This window comes from Strix aluco, chromosome 6 (genome assembly GCF_031877795.1).
Source record: "Strix aluco isolate bStrAlu1 chromosome 6, bStrAlu1.hap1, whole genome shotgun sequence".
NCBI lineage: Eukaryota > Metazoa > Chordata > Aves > Strigiformes > Strigidae > Strix > Strix aluco.
The window spans coordinates 30,282,862-30,304,125 of NC_133936.1; the positions used below are offsets into that span (position 1 = coordinate 30,282,862).

General features: G+C 41.5%; 2 protein-coding genes across 2 annotated transcripts in view; one reads left to right on the plus strand and one right to left on the minus strand.

Annotated features, from left to right (window-relative positions):
• CCNYL1 (cyclin Y like 1) overlaps positions 1-18,357 on the plus strand; it is a 35,580-nt gene extending 17,223 nt beyond the window's left edge. Inside the window, exons 4-10 of the mRNA XM_074829410.1 lie at positions 959-1,059; positions 3,351-3,386; positions 4,080-4,131; positions 6,736-6,855; positions 8,937-9,103; positions 13,575-13,737; positions 16,611-18,357. Coding sequence (XP_074685511.1) covers positions 959-1,059; positions 3,351-3,386; positions 4,080-4,131; positions 6,736-6,855; positions 8,937-9,103; positions 13,575-13,737; positions 16,611-16,727 — 756 coding nt within the window. The 3' untranslated portion in view covers positions 16,728-18,357. The remainder of the gene's footprint in view (positions 1-958; positions 1,060-3,350; positions 3,387-4,079; positions 4,132-6,735; positions 6,856-8,936; positions 9,104-13,574; positions 13,738-16,610) is intronic.
• PLEKHM3 (pleckstrin homology domain containing M3) overlaps positions 9,574-21,264 on the minus strand; it is a 137,048-nt gene continuing 125,357 nt past the window's right edge. The window contains exon 16 of the mRNA XM_074829388.1: positions 9,574-10,730. Within this exon, the coding sequence (XP_074685489.1) occupies positions 10,605-10,730 (126 nt within the window). The 3' untranslated portion in view covers positions 9,574-10,604. The remainder of the gene's footprint in view (positions 10,731-21,264) is intronic.

Sequence of the window (21,264 nt, forward strand, 5' to 3'; positions counted from 1 at the left end):
GCTTAAGAAATACTTTTTAGCAAGTGTCTACAGAAAAGTTACTGGTAAGATAATGATATTTCAAGTCTGTTGTATTTGGTATGATTATGGGGGGTGGTTCTTTTTTTCACCTCTCTCTCGATCCTCTCTCAATTACAGTTCCAGCTTTGCTCTGCCAGCACCAAGGTGAAGAGTGATTGGATTGTTTTTTTGCTGGCAAACTTCAGCTGGAATGGGAGATATTCCCAGGCAGCCATGGAGTTGTGAAGGGTGCCAGCATTTTCCTATGGAAGACTTTCAAGTTTTTAAACAAGGCGTTTAAAAAGATTCTGACAAAAACTAATGAATCTTGAATTGCTTGATTAAAACTCCTCCTTTGGTTATGATGTCCTAGTGCAAGGCATTTTCTAGTAGTTCTCAGGGAAGCCTGATTTAGTGTTATATAGGAAGATTTCTTGCAGTATAAATTCTACAGGATTAGGATAGATGATGGAACATATTGCTAGCTCTAAATAGTAAAAGTAAGGGCCATAGTGGTGTTTTATTTCCAGATTCTAGATGTTAAACTAGACATGAGTGAAGTGAGCAATGTCAGGAGAGGTTTCTTTTTTAAAAAATATAACAAGACAAAACCCCAAATGCAAAACTGTCTTTACAGGGAGCAATACTGGATAACCAGAAAATGTAAAGGTATAAAATATAAAAAAAGGGATAAGATGGTTATGTAGTCACAGGGAAATCTAATAAAGTACATTATAGAGAGGGAAGACTGAGACCCAAACTGGCAAGAATGGAATGGAATCTTACACAAAGGGTATCCTCAGGAACTTGATAGCTATAGGGTAGCTTACATAGCAGGAGCAATCTATTTAGACTTCCTCTGCAGTAGCTACTCAAGGTGTAAAGTCAGTGTGGTAAACCAAAGCTTACAGAATCCCTCCTCGTTAATGTATTTGGTTTGGTTTTTTTTTCCCCTAAGGTTTCTCCTGGGCAGCTTACGAAAAAATACAGCTCATGCTCAACAATATTTATAGATGACAGCACCGTCAGTCAACCTAACCTTAGAAGCACAATAAAGTGGTAAGAACCATTTGTTATCAGCAAGGGACTGAGTGGCATTGGAAGGTTTATTTGGGATTTTGTGGTGGTCTTGTCTGTTCCAAAGCCAGCTGCACACCTGAATGAGAAGAGCACAGTGCACCTTATTCGGGTTGGTCATGGAAGAGGTGTAGAGGTCTGGTCAATTATGACTGCTGAAGCAAGCTTTTTTCTTAGTTACAGAGCTCATGCACTGTTGTATTTTGAAGTAGTTATCATTGTGCACTTGAGAACCTGAGGCAGTGCAGAAGTGTGTCAGCATTTTCAGTTTAAAAGTGTGTGTTTGGGTGGGAAGCAAAAAGGCTTCACATTGAAAGCCAAATCCAGAAACTCAGTCTGGGAAAACTTGAAATGGATTTTGTATGGAGTTGCAGGAAGTTTGCAGGACGGTGTTTGATACTTGTCAGTGGTATTAGTCTGCCCTCTAGTTGTGGATAACAGTATGTTGCTGGCTTTGGGTTTAGTTCTAGCCTTTCTACTTTTTCTTCGTGTTTGTTACTTCAGGTTAGGTGAGTTTGATAATTAGTTGTCTTGGTTCTCCAGTGGAAATGGCTGTTTGACCTATTGTTCTGGGTACGACAGAGACAGTTCTTTGTGTATAGATGATACCAGCTGAGAATTAACTGCTTGAAGGGAAAGGAAGGCAAAGTAGCTTCAGGCCCAGAAGGCTTTAATGTTTTAACAGTTTAGTAGAAATGTCTAAGTTGAATAATCATTTTTAAATTTGTTTTCCAACAAAGATATCTAGCATGTCACTCCTCCTTTTGTAGAGAAAAAAGAACCTAAAAGGTGGTGCTTCTGCCATTTTGAAGTGGTGTACAGCTGGCAACAGATCAGAGCTTGGTCGTGATGGATTCCTGTGATGGCAGTGTTCCTGTTGTCACTGCCAGTAAAGTATCTGATATTTGGCCACAGTAGATGAGTGTCAATATGAAATCCATCGCTTTACTTGAATCATAGAATCATTCAGGTTGGAAAAGACCCTTGGGATCATCATGTCCAACCATCCCCCCTACTCTACAAAGTTCTCCCCTACACCATATCCCCCAGCATCTCATCTAAACGACCCTTAAACACATCCAGGGATGGTGACTCCACCACCTCCCTGGGCAGCCTATTCCACTGTCTGACCACCCTTTATGTGAAAAATTTTTTCCTAATATGCAGTCTAAACCTCCCCTGTTGCAGTTTAAAGCCATTCCCTCTTGTTCTATCACTAATTACCTGTGAGAAGAGACCAGCACCAACCTCTCTACAATGTTCTTTCAGGTAGTTGTAGAGAGTGATGAGGTCTCCCCTCAGCCTTCTCTTCCTCAAACTGAACAGTCCCAGCTCCTTCAATTGCTCCTCATAGGATTTATTCTCCAGGCCCTTCACCAGCTTCGTTGCCCTCCTCTGCACTCATTCCAGCACCTCCATATCTTTCTTGTATTGAGGTGCCCAAAACTGGACACAATACTCCAGGTGTGGCCTCACCAGTGCAGAGTGCAGGGGGACTATCACCTCCCTACTTCTGCTGGTCACACTATTTCTAATACAAGCCAGGATGCTGTTGGCTTTCTTGGCCACCTGGGCACACTCTTGGCTCATGTTCAGTTGCTTGTCAATTAAAACCCCCAGGTCCTTTTCTTCCAGACAGCTCTCCAGCCACACCTCCCCAAGCCTGTAGCGATGCATGGGGTTGTTGTGGCCCAAGTGCAGGACCTGCCACTTGGCTTTGTTGAAGCTCATCCTGTTAACATTGGCCCACCGATCCAATCTGTCCAAGTCTTGGACTCAGCAGAGACCAAGATCTGTTCTTGTCCCCTTCTTGGATTATGCTGGCATAATATCTTTATTATTCTCTTTTTTTAGACAAGTCCTAAATTAGACAGCCAGAGATACAGAGTTAAAACATCGGCAGAATCTCTACAACAGTGTATGTAATGTCAAGTCAAACTTTTATTACATTTTAATTGTGAATAGTCCACACTTTCAATAAATGTCACCTAATCAGGCAATGAAGGTGTGTGTTTAAAATGTAGCATAATATTTATTTTGTGGTACAAATATCTGTACAATGAATGTAAAAGTAGTTTGGCTAGCAAATTTTATTTGGCCAGTTTCTGTTCAGGCAGGTAAACATCAGAAATGAGACACGAAGTAATTGAGAATGTGAAAGGAAGCCAATACATGATGGATTCTGAACATTTTGCCCTGAACAATGGCTTTTGCAGTGGAATAGTGTGCACAGAATATGCTTTATTAAGTCTTTTTTTTTCTTTCTTTTTTAGTGTAACATTAGCAATATTCTACCATATAAAGAACAGGTGAGTGAACTTGTTTTTGCTGAAATACAACAACTTTCTTTTTGAGCCAGGAATATGGTCTTGGTCACTTCAGTAACAGCTAGTATAACTTAAAGGAGTTGAAAAATCTGGCACTTTATGCTGTATCTGGTTCCTCTTTGTACCCTCTCTTGAGCTGATACAGAAGGGTCAGTAATACACCCATCCAATGGCGCAGGCTTCATCGAGAATGAAGCGTAAAAAGTCAAAACAGAGGGTGTGAGGAAAATACACTTAACTCACAAATCAGCCTTTGGACTTTGTTTTGCTTTTCCTGAATACAGAGGTACAGATTAGTTTTGATGGATGAAGGAACACTCTGTCCCATGTACAAATAACCCTTGCTGTTACAGCTAGTTACAGCATATGCTTCAAAATTACAGCTGCCTTTTTGAAATGAACACTATTAATTGAGACAGTTTCACACTTTAAGCAAGAACTGTACTAAACATAATATGAGAACATGGATAGCTATTCATCGTTTCTTAAATATTCAGTTGTACGATGTCATGATTAAATGCTTTGCAAAAATAGAATATAACTTCATACCATATTCTAGGAAAAGCTGAACTGTAAAATAAGTCCCTTTCTCCTCTTTAATGAGTAATACTTTTTAGTGGAGCATAGCATTACCAATTAACTCTCATTGCTAAAACAGAGATCTTTACTTTGTAGAGATTCTGACAGATCATTGGATATTTTTGATGAAAAATCTCATCCTCTCACAGTAAGTGTAACTTTGATCCTCTGAATGTACACCAATATACATATTTTCTGAACATCTTGATTCATATTGTATAAGTCATAAAAATGTCTTAGCACCAGGTCACAAGCAAATTGATCTTAAATTGTATCTTTATATATAAAATACAGTCAAAAGAGTATCCTCTAGGCTTTTGATATCAGCTAGATCGTGAACAGAACCCAGTCTAAGTGTTGCAAAGTACGATTGGTTTTCTATGCTTTGAATATAAATAGAAAGCAAGCATGTGCTGATTCTTGCATATTTTGTATTGAAACTTTTTTGTCTGACTCCTTTTTTTTTTTTTCCTCTCTTTAACACTAATTAAAAGTCTTTCCTATTTATTTAGGAAGATATGGTTAGTAGATATGTGTCTAACCTTCTAAGGGACTGGAAACAGGAGAATATAATACATGAAGCATCATACGAAGTAGGAGACAGTGAATTTGGTCTTTAAAAACCCTGAAAGGCAAAATTTTAAAGCAGATATGCTTAATGCTGCTTGCAGGAGCATTCAGCATGTGATTTTAATGTGACTGGTCTTGGTACACCTCTTCAGACAGTCTTTTAAGATGTAAAACCTCATAGTACAGGCAAGCTCAAGAGTGGAGTGTGTGCTTTTTATGTCCAGTTTGAGCACTACTAGCTTAATGACTGTCCTACAGAACTACTTTGTTCTTCATTTGAAATTAATTTAGCAAAGCTCTAATGGCTTTAAAAATTCAGTTTGCTCTGGGACCTACCTCAGTGAACACAGCTTAATCTATCTCACAGATTTGGCTTGTTAATAAACAGTTTTTAATATACAATAAAATTTAAGTTTGTTAGAGTTTCATCCCTAAACAGGACCTGCTGTGCTAGTAATTGTACACTTGAATAAATACAACTCTTTATACAATAAAAATAATGAACTTCAGGAGAGGAGCTGTATTGAAGATTTCTTGTCCAGACTGTGGCACTTCAAGAGAAAAGTCTGGTCCAAAACCATTTTAACTGCCTGAATCTGTTGTTTCACATGGAAAATTATTTATGTGAGATGAACTCCTCTTCATCAGACAATTTATTTTCTTTATTTAGCAAGCTGACATCTTTTGATCCTTTCATGTAGCCTACCTCCTATTTAATGAGTATGAGGAGAATCATTGTGTCCTTTAGGGAACACTTAAAGGTCTCTTCTATCTTACTGCAGTATACAGACAGAAATATAGTAATGGCTGTATGTCATCCTTCTGAGGGGAAAGATACAAATGGCTTGTTAGTTTCTGTAGCACTGAGGTTTTAGCTGGGTGCCTATAGTTCCTTTGAAAAGGTTAATTAGCTGGAAGAAATCTCTGAATACCTTGTCCTCTAGAGATTCAGTCACAAAGAGTCCAGATCCAGGCTCTACTGACCCTAGTAGCAGAAGTAACAAACTTCAAGTTACCGTTATCACAGGGCTTAGTCACAAATACCAGTCTCAGTCCTTTCCTCCTCAGTTCCAGTCAGCAAAAATGTATTTCCACATGTGCTTTTGTACTGCTCGTAGCACAGGAATCCTGCAAGGGGGATCCTGCTCATGTTACTTGTAATGCTGCATGCCCACCTTGAAGAGGTAACCTCCATTGGTTAGTGGTGTATTAGAAGGCTGTGTGGAGAGTACAAAGTTAACTTACCTCTTCATTTTACTTGACACTGTTATGTGGCTATTTTAAACTACAAAACCACGTGAAAATGCTTGCTGCTTTGCTTACCCTATGACTAGTTTAATGTCAAGCAGCTATGCTGTTCTCATCTGGTATCTTTACTGTACTATAGGTCTAACTTGGACTGTAGATAGAAACCTATTCAGTAGCAGTCTAGCAGAACCAGTGTGTAAAGTTGGAGCTTTTAAAGTTTCATCCCTCCAGGAAGAGACTTATCAGAATGTCTGGGGGGACAGGGTCAGAATTCTCAAACACTCATTTTAGGATTGCTTTTACAGATTTTATTTCTAAGCTTTTCTTTTCCCCGTATTTAGAAACAGTTTAGCACCATGTCAAAGTTAAATCTAGCTGTTCATTAGCTTTGTTGTCTTTTTGGAATCTCTCAAGAACAAGTCCTATGAAGACAGTGTAAGTTACCTTCTGTTCTACCTGTGGCAGAATTACTGACATGTATTCTTCAGCTCTTCCTCAGCTGGAAGGGGAGTCTTGTGAAGTCTCCTAATTTTGCCTTTTGAAGAGCCAGTGCTTCTGCGGTGTGTGTATATATCTGTGATTTTCTTGCAGGGGGAAACCTTTTTTGAAAAATCTCTTTTAGTCTGTAAAATGTTCCACGGACAATAGTTAGCACCTGTAATAATGATGGTAGTTCATGTTCTTTCCTATTAGCCTTACAGATCAAAATTGTTCAAAACAAAGATACCAGCTAAAGCTATTGTGTTTTGTTTGAAATATTCATAACATTGCAAGGCTGCTTACTGCTTTCAGTATATAATCTTGTTCTGTCCCTGTGACAGGGAAGGGTTGTATACACTTCTGCTCAGTGAGAAGAAACAACCATGTGTGGCTGTTCTTTAAAGTCAATATTAAGTAAGACAGATTTTCAGTAATTCAGAGAACTTTTTTGCAGCGGGAAGAAGTTCCAGATGACTACTACAAGCATGACCCTGATCACAAGCACATCTACCGGTTTGTTCGAACACTTTTCAGTGCTGCACAGCTGACAGCTGAATGTGCAATAGTGACACTGGTAAGAGATGCTTGATTACTGAAACTTGAGCTTTTGGAATACTTTTTTTTTGCCTCCCCTCAATGAGTGAACTGGGCTGAACTGACACTTAAATAGTTGCAGTGTGTCATGAAACCTTGTGAATAATGAAGACACTGTATGAGCAAGTTCATTGGAGAAGATTAAGTAGTCACAGGTGTGGTTAACTGAAAAGGAACTTACCTGTTCTACATACAAATATGTAATGCTTAATTACTTGTCCAATCAAACATTGTTTGTTTCATAATATGTAACTAGCTGAAGAAGCTTGAGAAAGGCAGAACAGTGGGACACCATAAACAGTGGGTTATAAGATGATCAGACACAAAGACATCTTTTATTTCAGTTGTATGGAGGGGAAAGTGGGAGTTTTGAGTTGACATTAACGAGAACAGTGCAAGTAACACCATCTTAGGGGTCAAGGATCAATACTGTAGGAACTCCAGGAGATGAACTTTCTCATTATTATGTCCTTCAATCATTGCCACCTTTCTATCAAACTTTTTTCATTAAACCAAAGAGGCTACAACTTTTTTTCCCCAGGTGACATGGAGGAACTTGCAATTTAAGAACAATAGTAAGAAAAAAATACTCATTACAGTTTGTTGTTTGATTTCAGAAAGCAAGATGGCAAGAAGGATATAAACAATTGACTCTGATACAGATTACTTTATACATACATACATATATGCATGTATATACATGTATGTATTATGAAGAGAAAGAAAAAAACACAATTGCTGCATTAGACAATCTCTTAAACTGCACTTTGTTGCATACTAGACTTCTGTCTTCATTGTGGCTTCTTTCCAAAAAACAGTCTGAAAGGAGAACAGAAGAGAACTGTCACCCAAAGACAATGTGGCAATTAAGCAAATTCAGCTTGAAGGACTCTCTTTAATAAGGAAATAAATAATTAAAAGGGCCAGATAGTTAGAGCTATTGAAACTCTGTAAGTAGTTTGAGGTTTTTGCTTTTCTAAAGACACGCAAGCAATTTTGACAGAACAAGATGATAACTAACCCTGGGCAATCTAGCCAGCTGAAGTATTTACAGAAAATAAAAATAGTTAGTTTTTAAAGTAAATTTTACCACTAGATGGCTCTGTTATTACAGGAACACCTTTAGTCCACTTGAGGGCTACAAGCAAAGGATGAGAAGGAAGTGTGGGGAACCCTAGTAATAAAGCTCAATCCTGCCCTTAGACATGTACAGCAGCTTCCTGCACCCACTAGTTTATCTGAGGTCTCATTAGGACCTTGGACTTAGTTTAGGGAATAGAACATTAAAAACAATCTGTATTCAAATTTGAAAGTGCAAATTACATGGATCATTATAGGAGTATGAAATAGCAGAAAACTTCTAAAGAGTGGACTGATTCAACATCTTAGGGGTGATTTGACATTACATGAGAGGAATGAGTAAAAGACCAAGACGCATCTTTGGACTTGGGTATCTTTCACTATCTAAGCAGTTGGTGATGTAGATGAAAGCAGAGGATGATGATGTAGGTGAAGGACTGAAGTTTGTTCTTTACAGGGTGAAGCAGAAGTAGCACTATTAATGCTTTTTGTTGTGGAAAGATAGCAATTAATGCATCTTACTTAGTCCCATGACTAGAGATCACAATGCAGGTTTTAGCACTTCCTGTTAAGCTGCGAGTGCTGAACCTTCACCGTGTTAAAAGACTAGTGTGATGTTGAGTGATTACTATCCCAGATAGGTCCTAATGAGAACCCCTTGGTGACTGTGTGACTTGGTGACAGAAAGAACTCTAGCAGCATCTCCCCAAAACAGCAGTGCTCATTGCTCAGAGAGGATTCTTCAGTACCTTTATTGTATACCTTGGTGGTCCAGTTCTTGTGTTATAATAAAAAATGGAACCTTTAATGCCTGAAAGTTTGGATTCTAAAGTGTAAGTAGTAATCACTAATGCTTATTTTGACACACTTAACGGTAATGGGATAAAATAGTCATATTGGACTGGCACACATGCTGCTCAGAACTCGGCTCCAGGTCTTAGTTGCACACATAAACTGTTTGGGTTTTTTTTCTTTTTATAGGTTTATTTGGAAAGGCTTTTAACCTATGCAGAGATTGACATATGCCCTAGTAACTGGAAGAGGATAGTCCTAGGAGCTATTCTGCTGGCTTCTAAAGTCTGGGATGATCAGGCTGTGTGGAATGTGGATTATTGCCAAATATTGAAGGACATTACTGTTGAGGACATGTAAGTTGCAAGGTTTGGCTAATCTGCAGTGGTGGGGGTTTTCTGGGTTTTTGGGGGGTTTTTGGGGGGTTTTTTAATGGCAATTTTTGTGATCATACTGAAAAAATATCTCTCTGCTATGATAATGTGCATGACGCATATCTGGTATCCAGCCTCATTCCTTTTTTTAACCTAGGAAACTTTGAATAACCCTACTTTGAGTCAAATCTATATTAATATTTCTAATGACTTTGGTGAGTAACTTCAAAGTTAGTTTTCTTTACCTTCTATCCCCCAGTGATGAACCATGGGACTGGGTGCTTGTTTCCACTAATTTTTTGCATTGGTGTAACTCTAAAGTGCCCAATTTATAGTCTTATCAAAAGTCTTTTTGGGGGACCAAAAAAGTGAACTAAATTTGTTCTCTGCCTTTTCTGTTTTAGAATTTGAAAAATTGCAGGGTAAGCCATAACTTGTGACTTACGTGTCTGCTCTTGTATCCAGCTAAGGCCCAAATATCTCAAGGTCTGAATTCCTAGCTGCTGCTGCTGGCAGACAGGTGTCATTTGTGTTGGTATCTGTGGTTGCATGTGTTACATCCAGCTACTGCTACAGCTCATCCTCTTTGGGTGAGTTCTTAGACTTGCCTACAGGGCTGATCCTCAATCTTACTACTGGTTGTTTATGTAAGGCTGTTCCTTGTATATATTCTTGTCTCAGATGTAGATTTCAGTTCTGCATAAATTTTGAATCTGTTGTCTCTTCTTGGTGCACTCAGTTTAAGCCCTACAATTTCTGCAGCTTCAGAGGATGTTCATCCTTGTGGCTCCAGGCTCATACTATGGGCTGGAGGTGTGTTTATTTGGCCCATTAGATTTTCTGTTAAATTCCTTCTTGCAAAGTTTTATCTTTGAGAGCTTTGGGATGTCAGCATGATTGTTTTAATTCTATTTGCCAGCTTGTTCCTCTTTCCCTTATTATCACAGTGATAGAAATGCTAGAAGGGTAGCTTCATATCAGGCTTTCTGGCCTTAATAAACTTGATGACACATTTTATGTGTGTTTGAGTTTTATCACACTGCTGTGCTGTAATTGAGCATGTGTCCAGGCCTATGTAGTAACAGTCAGTTCTAGTACAGGAGCAGACTGAGGTGGTAGAAGTTTGCACACAGCAATGGGCAGCAACCTGTGGGAGAGTCTGTTCTTGCTCCTAGCTCTCTTCCCTGGATTCAGCCTAAAGCTACTGTTTAAAATACTGTAAGTCAATATTTATCTGGGACGCTTTAGGAGGAGGAATATCCAGTTTTCTTCCTTTAATGTGGGGGTGGCATTTCTAAAAGTGGGTGAGTTACATGCATCAAACCAGTTTGTTATTCAAGTTATTTCACATTGCAAACAGCAACAGCAAACATAGTACCCTGTTTTATACACACCCCTTGCCTGGGAGTTCTTTGTCTCCCAGGAAAGCATAATTAGTGATTTTTATATAACGTACATCTTCACTCAACCTGGCTCAGAGTGCTCATCTATCCGAGGAACACACTTGAAGCATTGCTGCAAATAACTCTGAGATGGCTGAAGTGGGGTCAGCGATGCTAGGAGTGCTGGAGTATACATCTTGCTCTTTTTGATGTCTCTTCTTCTGGCCCTATTTGGGACAAATCAAATTGATAGCACTGAAAAGATCTGTAACAAAGCAAGACGTTTATCCTCTATTGCTGATGCTGGGTCTCCTGAAATTGTAAATACTTACATTTTCAAAGCAGTGATGGTGGTAAGGAAAATAGACTGAATTTAGGCTTATTTTTTCCTCCCATTTCAAGATGGGATTTTTGTAATCCCATCTCATTTGAAATGACTTAGACCTTTGAATTTAGGTGTGGGCAGAAATTGTACAACCCTTTTCTGACAATGCCCCAAGGGTGTCCCTCCCAGTCTCCACACTGCTGCAACTGGGCAGACTTCACTGCTCCTACATTAGATAACATCACCATAACTGGGACCGTGGAAAACTGCTTAAAATACTTGGCAAAACTGAGCTTTAAGTTTATAAGTCTACTTTCAATTAATAGCTGGTACTATAGTTAATTGTCAGCTTTAGTAGTTTCAATATTTTTTTAAACTAGTCACTTGATGGTGAGTATTAGGTATTCTGAATACAAGTGTTACTGAGTGAAAACAATTGGCAAAGGATTTCAGGCATGGTTGCATTCTAACATTGGAGATAGTTGGTGATGCTGCCAAAAAATCCACCCAAAACCCCAGCAGCTCCCCAGCTGAAGATTGCTTGGCAGGACTGTGCCAGGTATCGCTCCCTGGGTGGGCCATTCCTGTGCAGTAAAGGCCTGTCTACAAGGACTGGTGGCAAGTTTTGTTCATGAACTTCCTGTGAATTTTCCTCTTGGCTCTACCTATCTAGAATGATCTCACTAATTTGATGGATACTCTTGTTGAGCCACTGCAAGCCAAGCATGGGAGTTACACCACTCTGTAACTGGCAAAAGGGTTTCTATCTGGTGTAGTTCACCCAATTTGCAAATCGGTGTGTGCACGTGTGTATATATGTACAAGCCAGGCACCTCTTCTGAAGGCGCCTGTAGGTGCACCTTGTCCCCACCACATACACTCTCCTCACTGCTTGAAGACACTTATTTGGCAGCCCCACCTCACAGCTCTGTTGGCAGTGAGCTGTTGGCTCTCACAGAAACTGCTAGTGGGTTAAACTTGGTTAAAGGATACGTGATCCAGGCCTCGCGACTGGCAGGTGAGTTCATTTGCCTTAGCTTCTTCGTACTCAATGTTGGGAAAGTATTCATCTTATTTTTTTCTATCACAAGCCTTTTCTTATTTGACCAAAGCAAAGGTGGGTTTTTTACTGAAAGGTATTTTGGTTTTGGGGGGGTGATTTTTTGGGGGTTTGTTGTACTTGTTTCTAATGTGGAAAAAATCAAAGGAAATTAAATTGATATTTGGAAGTCATCCTTTGTCAAAACTTGCTTGCTTTGATGAGAGTGAATCCATAATCACTGAAAAATTAACTGTGCAGCTGCTAATCTTGCTATGATTGCTTGTAAGGGGACACATGCTGTTCATTCTTTTGGCTACATATATTTGTAAATAAGGCACAGAAACATATGGGCATTATCCTTTCCCAGGTTTTAAACCACTCTTAATAGACTTGTTAATCCAATGAAGAAGTGTATTTTTACACAATTAAAATGTATTAGCCTAGTGAGTACAAAAGGGGCAGTGAAGAGCATTTATTCACAGGGTAAATCAAGCTCTGATCAGCTGATCATCAAAACATTATCTGATTTACATTTCTATAGGCTTATGACCATATGAACAGGAAATTAATTTTGGCACTAGGTTCAATGATACTCAAGTCCACTATGCTAGAAACGAGCACAAAGCTGCTATTCATATTGAGACCCACTGTCCAATACAGGACACAACCTGGATCCTTCCTTGATTTAATTTCCCCCCCCTCTGATAAGTAAAACATCCATTTTAAAAGCTCCCAAAAAGCAAGAACAGCCTTGGTACTGAATTTGTGCAACTTACCTTCTGGTATATTCACAGTTGGCCTATACAGCTGCTAAATTCTGTTGAGACAGGTCTGCTACCACTAGAAACAATCATTGAGTTAGTGTTGGACTGACTGAATTGCTTGGTTTGGGTACCACCAGTTTCTTTAGGTCAATTTGTAAAGCATTGTTTTTCCTCTGTAGAACATCTCTGAACTAGCTGACCACAGTACAGTAGCTGAAGCGGCCTGTTTCATGTCATGGCACTCTCCCCACTTTCCTCCAAATATTTTGCCCAGTGAAAATAGACGAGTGAGTGAAAACTGGACAGTGCCCTTTGACATAGTACTTTGTTATCCTGCCTAATGCTATTGAGGGGAAAATTCCTTCTCCCACCTAATGCTGCTTATTTATTTATTTATTGGAGATGAATCCATGTTGCTTCAAGAGTCTTTTTTTCTGTGAGATAATAGCAGCAGCTCTTCATAGATCCATTTGTTGCCGTGGTGATCTGCCTACTCCTTTTGTTAGCCCGCCTCTACTTCAATAAACCCCCTTCCTGTTATCAGCCTGGTGAAAATGTCTGCAAGTTCTTCAGAGCTAATAAACAGCATACATCATTCCTTTCATCTGATCACTATAGTGTGGGGCCGTAGGAGAGTGAGAATGGCGCGTGAATTGTACAGCTGCACTAATGGAACTCCGAAGAATGAACCTCCCCAGTCAGCCGGGCGAGTGCACGACAGGGCACTACCTTTCTCTCTGAGCCGGAGGTGCCAGGACTCAAAAGCTGCACCTTGTTTTGAGCACTAGTGAATGACTTGTCTCTCGAAACTAATAATGCAGAGCTCTCAATGACTGTTTCAGAGTTGCTGGTTTTAAAAACAAGCTTGAGGTCTCTTCAGTGTTTTCAGCCAGCTAAAACAATCTTTTTTCCTTTGTCTTCTGTCCCTTACGCCTCCTAGGAACGAGATGGAAAGACACTTCTTGGAGCTACTGCAGTTTAATATCAATGTTCCTGCCAGTGTTTACGCCAAATACTACTTCGATCTTCGCTCCCTAGCAGATGACAATAACCTGAGCTTTCTGCTGGAGCCTCTCAGTAAAGAGAGAGCACAGAAACTGGAGGTAATGGTCTGAGATTGTCTGTATGTGTAGTAAGAGCATCTGTTGCTAATCATGTTAAGTGGTGGTTAGAAAAACTAAAAAGCTTTTAGATTAGTGTATTACAGGCTAATTTAACCCCTTTATAACTACAGTTAGCACTTCTAAAACCATGCCTAGGCTAAACTAGTATTCTAAGGAAAGGAAGGGACAGAGATTACGCAAGTCTAGCAGATCGCAAAATAAAACGGATGTTATTTTGGGAACCCTAGCTCAGCTAGGCTACTTAAGATTGAAAAGATTAGTGTCATATGTAATGGATTGTCTGTCCTTCCCTGGTCACAGTCTGTATTCCAAGCACCTAGAGACAGTCACACTCAGACCTTTCTAAATACTACCAGCTGAAGGTTTCCCACTGCATCCCACTGCACAGCTGCTTTTAGATTTAGAGGGAGCACTCTTACTGCTCTCATGCTTTAATAAACCATTTGTCTGGGGACAGCTGCAGAAATAATATGTTTCTTTTCTCAAGTTTTAGAACCTCACCTTTTCAAAGAAACTTTGCTTTAAGATAAACTTTTGGAATAGCCACTTCTTAGGAGTCCTTCAGAATGTCCAGAGGAGGGTAAATACAGATTACTGGTCCTTTCTGCTCCATGGGAAAGGCTGCCTTTCCACAAGTCCCTGCAGCCTTCTTTGGTATGAAGGCTCATTTTAAAAAAACTTGAATTTTTGCAGAGTCAGTCTTCCTAGTTGCTGGAGATATGCAAGACATTTTGAAAATATCTAAATTACCTGGGTTCCCAGGCAAAATTTCTTGTTGGATCAATGCAACCTTTCATCTGTCCAGGTTTAATTGATGACTCTGCATGTTGTTTTGTTGACCTTTCAACAAAGGCGTTACCGCAGGCCCTGTGTACACTGATACCATAGCCCCTTTCAAAGAGGGGTGTGCTACGGTATTCTTGGCTTATATTGTTCTGTTGTCCACCCCCAATAATTCTGCCAAGTGCCAGGTTTTTTATTTCATCCCAGAAGTGGCTGAACTTCGGGAATAAGTGTGATCCCTCCTGGTCCTTTGGAATGATAGGTATGATATGCCAACGAATTCCTCTATTTAACATTAAGCAATGCAACTCTTCTGCTTTGTCTCACCCTTGTTACTTGCACTTTAAGCTAACACTGTCACTAATTGTAAATGTGGTTGTAGGGCAGTTCATATTCCACAGGAAATTGTTTACTGAACTGCTCAGTGCCCAGGCATAAGTGGATGATTTACAGATTGTGAGCCTGTTTTGTTTCTTCTTTGCTAGCATTCGGGGGCTTGGTATTTAAAACCAGAGTAATTTTCAGTACAGTATGTGATCTGCCATAATGCACTTACTAATGCATGTACTACAAGATATTTTGGGTTTTAATTCCAAAACGTGGTAAATATTTAAACCATTTGCTAAAATTTTTAATTCTACCTTTCGGTTAGAAGCACATGAGCAGTTGATAGGAGCCTGTATGAAGCACTGAATTAGTATTCCAGGGATTGAAAACTGATTTACACCATATGGGCAACTGGGGCTAAATATGTCAACACAGGTTGCTTTATGATTGATGTGCTAGCATTAAAACAGGATGGAGAGCCTGGGCTTGCTCTGGGAGCTCATGCAGCCAGTGTCTCAAAGAATGCCACTCTTGAGCCAAATGCATGCCTCCAGAAGGTCGGCAGAAATAAATGTAAATAATTATTTTAAAATACACTTAGAAGTTTATTCATGCTCAGAGTGCTTTTCACCTTTTGAACTTCCAGAACACTGGGCTGTGCTGAATGGGTGCTGCCTTAAAGGGAAGGTGTAGGCTTGTAGCTGATCGCAGGACTGTGAAAGTTCATCTGGTGATAGGTGGTAAATTATTAATAGAAGTAAATGTTCACGACTGAAATTCAGCTCAGCCTTTTATTACATAAGGTCATTAGTAAATAAGGTATCCTTATTTATTTGCATTGATAATGCCTGAAAGCTCCAATCAGAAATAGGCCTTGCAGGGGAGGACACGCAGTGTTTTCTGGACAACCATGTGTTATTAGGATTTAAATAATTAGGCCTGTTACTAAAATAGCTGCACCAGAATAAAGGCTGCTTGACTAGCTAGATAAGTAGAGCAGAGACAAGCCAATAAATGGCTGAAAAAGCAGTTAAATACTAAGTTGTCCACACGTGCTGATATTTAATAGCTGTATTAAAGTGCCATACCTATTGCCATGCCATTGAGCAGTGGGCTGCCCTCCCTTCTCGGGCCTCTTCAGGAACCTGATCATATGAGTGATCCCGAGAGGAGCATGTTAGGGGTGAGGGGTAGAGAAGGTAAAAGCAAAAGGGACGTCCTAGTAGAATTTCATTTCCTAGGCTCTCTTGCACTGAGTGGCCAAGGGCAAGGTGCCTGAGGGAGTGCAGAAATCTTTTCAGTTTGAACCTTTTCTCTCATAGAAATGGCTGTGTGCATTTCTGTACTGTTAAAATAAAATTTTTGTGCTGCTGCATGTACCAGACCTAGCTACTAGGTGCAATTTTGAACATAACGTCCACAAACTCCTAAGTCTGAAATGGATCCAAGCTTTCCATTAGATAGTGAGACTGGTAAAAGACTGAAGATACTTAGATATGAAACCACTCACATTCTTTGTCTTTCTTTCTGATGGAGAGGGTTCTTGTTAGCATGGGGACAGGCCCCTTTAGTATTTTCCCTCCGAAGTAGTTCTTATTTACTCTCATTCTAGGTAGAAAAGCTAGTAGCATCACTGCTACAGAGTGCCTGCTCTGTCAGTATTACACTTGTAAAAGCTTCCTTGAAATGCTCAAACTTCTCTAATGTGTACTTTTCATTTTGTATCTAAACATGGTCTCCAGGCTATCTCCCGTCTGTGTGAAGACAAATACAAAGACTTGTCAAAAGCTGCTATGAGACGATCTTTCAGTGCTGATAACTTAGTTGGTATCCGCCGTTCTAATGCCATCCTCTCCTGAGGAGAGAGAAAGGTGCAGCACCGTGAACCAGCGTCCACATGAACCGGAGGAATGCCACCACTCCACGCACACAAGCCAGCGGTGATGGTGTCTTCCAGCACGAGGAGGAGAGGAGGGTAAAGTAGCCAAGGGAGCCCAGAGCTTGAGGAGCACACTTGGTGCAAAAGACAAGACCTTTGTCACATCGACTCTCTCCTCCTCCTAATGTATCCAGAGGTGCAAAAACAAACTTCTCTCCTTCTCTCCCCCACAGATGTTTGCTTACTATGTAGGCCTATAGCTGTGAACTCTTGAGGTTTTTAATAATAAGTAGTTTTAAATTTTAGAATTTAAACACTAACCACATGACTATAGTTACAATGTTCTTCCCTCCTCTCCCCTGTCATCCAGAGTCTCACTGCATTTGTATTTCAGGTCGATGCAGTGTTAACAAAAACAAAACAAAACATGGGACTCCTAAAGTACAAAGCCACTCTGGAGCTGAAAACAGTAGCATAGACATGTGTTGACAGTTTTTCCCTGGTTTGGCTACTAAAAGCTGCTATTATTGGTGATCTGTTCATAATCAAGAAGCTGCCCAGCAGGAAGGAATTCCAACTCTGCACCCACAACTTCACTCCAGTAGAGATTGTCAAAAGACTTTGAATGTTTTGACTGGGGGCAGAGATGCGGTTTTATGTATTGTTAAAATGTATAGGGTCCATGCTGCATTTCTTGTGAATTATGGTGCTTCTCTCATTTTCTAATACTTATATTGCTCTGGAAGAGACGCAATCTGTATATTTTTCTGAGGCATTGGATGAGAAAGTTGGTCTGGAAACATCATCACCATCCCAAACAGTGTAGCAATCCAGTGGTGAGTGGCGTGTGTGCGGCACTGCTTCTCTGAGTTCTACTGCAAATCTCTTGTGCTATATACAGTGGAGTTCCTAAAGCTGATGTTGTGCATCCATCTGGCTCTCCTTGGGTGTTTGTTTCCTGGGAGGGATTTACATTCATAGTGAGACAGTAATGAATTTGAGAATCCTGGACTACCTAACCAGGTAGATTGAAAAATGTCATGTTCAATTGAGAATTATCAAAAAGCTTTCTATAACCGTCTGCGCCCCCCCCCCCCCCCAAGTGAATTTTATCTTGCTCTAGAGGCTTGGGTTTTGCTCTTTCTGAGACTTTGGAATGGAGCTTACTTTCAGGGTCTGAAACTGAACTCTAAACAGGATAGTATTATTAGACTCTTCCTGTTACAAGTGCTTGTCATATCTTCCCTTCTTGGATCCAAACAGATTCTAGGTGGTTTGTCCTAGGAGCAGATCTCCCTCTGAATGGCACGGGTTTTGTGCACTTCCTCTTCTAGCCAAGGCCCAGACACACTGAATAGCAAGTCCATGTGCCTTTGAGAGTGGGGCTGCCTGAGTGTCCTCATCAGTTTGGCTGCACTCAACTGTTAAAATGATGCATACAGTCTTTTGCAGTATGCAGATATGCCAGCCCCTGGCTCCCAAACCCATGGAACTTGGCATTTCAGGTATTGATCACAATTCAATTTTGAAAATAACGCTACGTCTTCAGGTGGTTTTCCTTTCTCATGTTTGTATTAAAAGAAAAGCTAATAAACTCTATTTTAATTAAATTTAAAGGTGAATTGAGTGTTCTGTACAGCTGTCTGATTTTGTTTCCCCTCACGAGTATTTGGTGCTGTGCAGCTTCTCTCAAGTATGAAAAAAGAGAAAAAACCCAGTGGTGTGCGTCAGGGTCCCTCCATTCCTTGTACCAGCCCTTCGCTTTCATCATATCACAGCGACTTGTGAATGTCTGGGGAGCAGCAGCAGGGGCCACTGGGCAGCTGTGAGTGGCCTGGTGGCAGCGTGGGGCAGGGCCCTGGCAGCCTGCTTCACCTCAAGGCCTGGTAGTGTCTTGCGTGGTGGCCTGGCTCTTCCCACCTGTCGTTTGGATTTAGAATTGAACTGGGCTGCTCAAATAACTACTCCCTGACAGTTTCTTTGCACTGAAACGGCCTTTAAGTAGGGCCTGTCTCTCTGGAGGTGATTTGATGTTTTAAGTCCTCCCCTGAGAAGCACTAAATTGGAAGCTATAAGTGACCAACTCCTGGATTGACTTGTGACCCAACTGCTAAGGAGCTTTTCTTTCCCTAGCACTGCCAGGTGCCTTTGCGGAATTGGTCTGGATGCACTTTGCTGGAGGCTGGCACATGGCTGTGAGGTGCTCAGCAGAAACTTGGGGCTGTCATTTACCTTTTTAGCCAAAAGAGATGGAGGCTCTTCCTGCTGGCCTGGATGGCAGGTGACTGACAACTTGAGCTGCTGGCTGTTTCTGCAACAGATCCTGCAGGACACTGCTGCTTCAAACTTAAATTTGCTTTGAACCTTAACTGGCTTTAGTTTTATTGTAGTGTAGCCCAGAGCATGTTGTCAATAGGATTTTTATCTGTTCAGAAGATGCTAAACAGGGCTCAACTACAACTCACCTTCTTAAGAGAGGAAAAATATCAATTCCATTTAATGTTTAACATTCTGGTCCCCCTAAAAGAGTTAGATTCTGGAAAAACTGCTTGTCTATTTCTTAGGTAAATGAAAAGTAAACGATACAGCTCCCTTTTGAAGGGATGAGCAGTGACAGTGTTTCAGAAAGAATTACATTTAGGTGGTTCTGCTGGAAGGTGAACTGTGGGGGGTGGGGATATCCTGTAACTTTCACTATTATTTCCATGTTAGCAGCACTTTTCTCAAAAGGGCAGAAGAAAAATTACAATCATAGAGTACTGGTGTTACAGAGCTCCCAGGGAAGAGCCACCAGCTCCAGGATCAGGGTACCCAACAGCTGCATAATATTTGATCTATGTTGAGGTGACCTCTGCCTGCATTCAGTTCCCGGGCAGCACTCCCCATCTGGCAGTAAATATGGTTTGCAGAGACAATAGCTGTGTTATGGCCCAGCAAGAATAATGTGAGCACCAGCAAGAACAACAGGAGCATCATGCGTTAGCGGTCAGCAGAGGCAGGGAGTTGTGGATGTGTGTGTGGGCTACGTGCTGCCCTTGGGCTTCAGCAGCCCTTTCCCTTTGTGTACGGGGACTGTGTATTTTGTTTCTAAGGGAATTTTATGAGAACTACTCCAGTGTGGGTTTGGCAGTTAAGAAGACAGGCACTTCAGGGCTGGAATAAATGTCAAGACCATCGCTTCTGGATAAGAGTAGAGGCGTCAAGCATAACCTGAGCAAGCAGAAGAGGGCAGAAGAGCAATTGAGGCAAGAGCTTGCCCAGGGGGTTGGCAGGCGTGCGTGGGGCAGGGTGAGCTGAGGTGTTCACAGCTCAGCACAGGGCAAGCTGCTGCCCCCCTCCTGCGCTGGTATTTCCCACAGCACATTACACACGTTATCTGGGAAAACTACACTTGCACCAAAGAAGTTGTTTGACGATATATAGTGAATTACAGGGTGCTGCCAAAGTGCCTGTAGTGCACCTTCTAACACTTGCCCCCCCTGCCCCGCCCCAGTTGCCTAGCTAGGGAAAGAGCATTTAACTGACTGAACAGGGGCTTGTTTGTCATCATAGGTTTAAAAAAGTCTCAGGCTGCCTTTGTGGACAAGGCCTTTTTTAGGTGAAACAACCACTTTGGCTTTCGCTCTGTGATATTAAAACCTTTTGAGAAGCCACATGGTCCCCATGCTGTCAGACACTGTCATTCCCCACACCCCCCAGCCTGAAATTGCACTGCATTTGCCACTGTTTGAGCCCAAGGAAGCCAGGGACTGCCTCAAGGGTGGCCTAAGTTGACCAAATGGGGGACAGCGAGCAGGGGAGCAACGCAGCAGCACAAGCATTGGGCTGGGCTGTGTGTGACCACCTGTGTGCTCGCAGGAACAGGGTCCTGCAGGTGATTCGCAAATGGCTGCCTGCAGTAATGGCCCTTCCCTCGCTGCGAGAAACAGTGGCTCAGAGTAGGCAGCGGATGGCAGCTCTGCCAAACTCTTATTGACTGAGGTGCTGAGGACACGGCGGCTTCCTGGGAGGTGAGGATGGCAACAAGGCTGCGGGCGAGGTGCTGGAGTTGCTTCGGGAGGCAGGTGGGGCGTCTGCAGCTCCTCAGTGAGAACCTCAGGCTGAGCTGGTGCACGTCTCCTCCACACCCCAAAACAGTTGCCATGCGTGTGCTAGGCTCAGCCCCTGACAGTGCGTTTCGCCTGAACCTGAGCATGGGGGGGGCAGCTCACCTGGCACTGAGGTGAGTCAGGCTGCAGCTGTCAGGTTTATCACTGGGTGCTGGAATGCTGCTTCCAGGTAAGAGATCCTATCTAGTGGGACCTGCTGTGTGCCTACACACCTAACTAGATAGCAGACTCCTCCGCCATTAGTCACCACGGAGCCGGCCTTAACCCCTTGCTGTCCTTCCTAAAGTGCTCCTCCCAACATGAGTGAGTGCACAGCAGATGGCAACACGGACCCTCAAGTCGGCACAGCATCCTGCTTGGCTAAGAGCTGTCATCTGCTTGGCCTGAAAAGTATCAAAGGGCACCTCT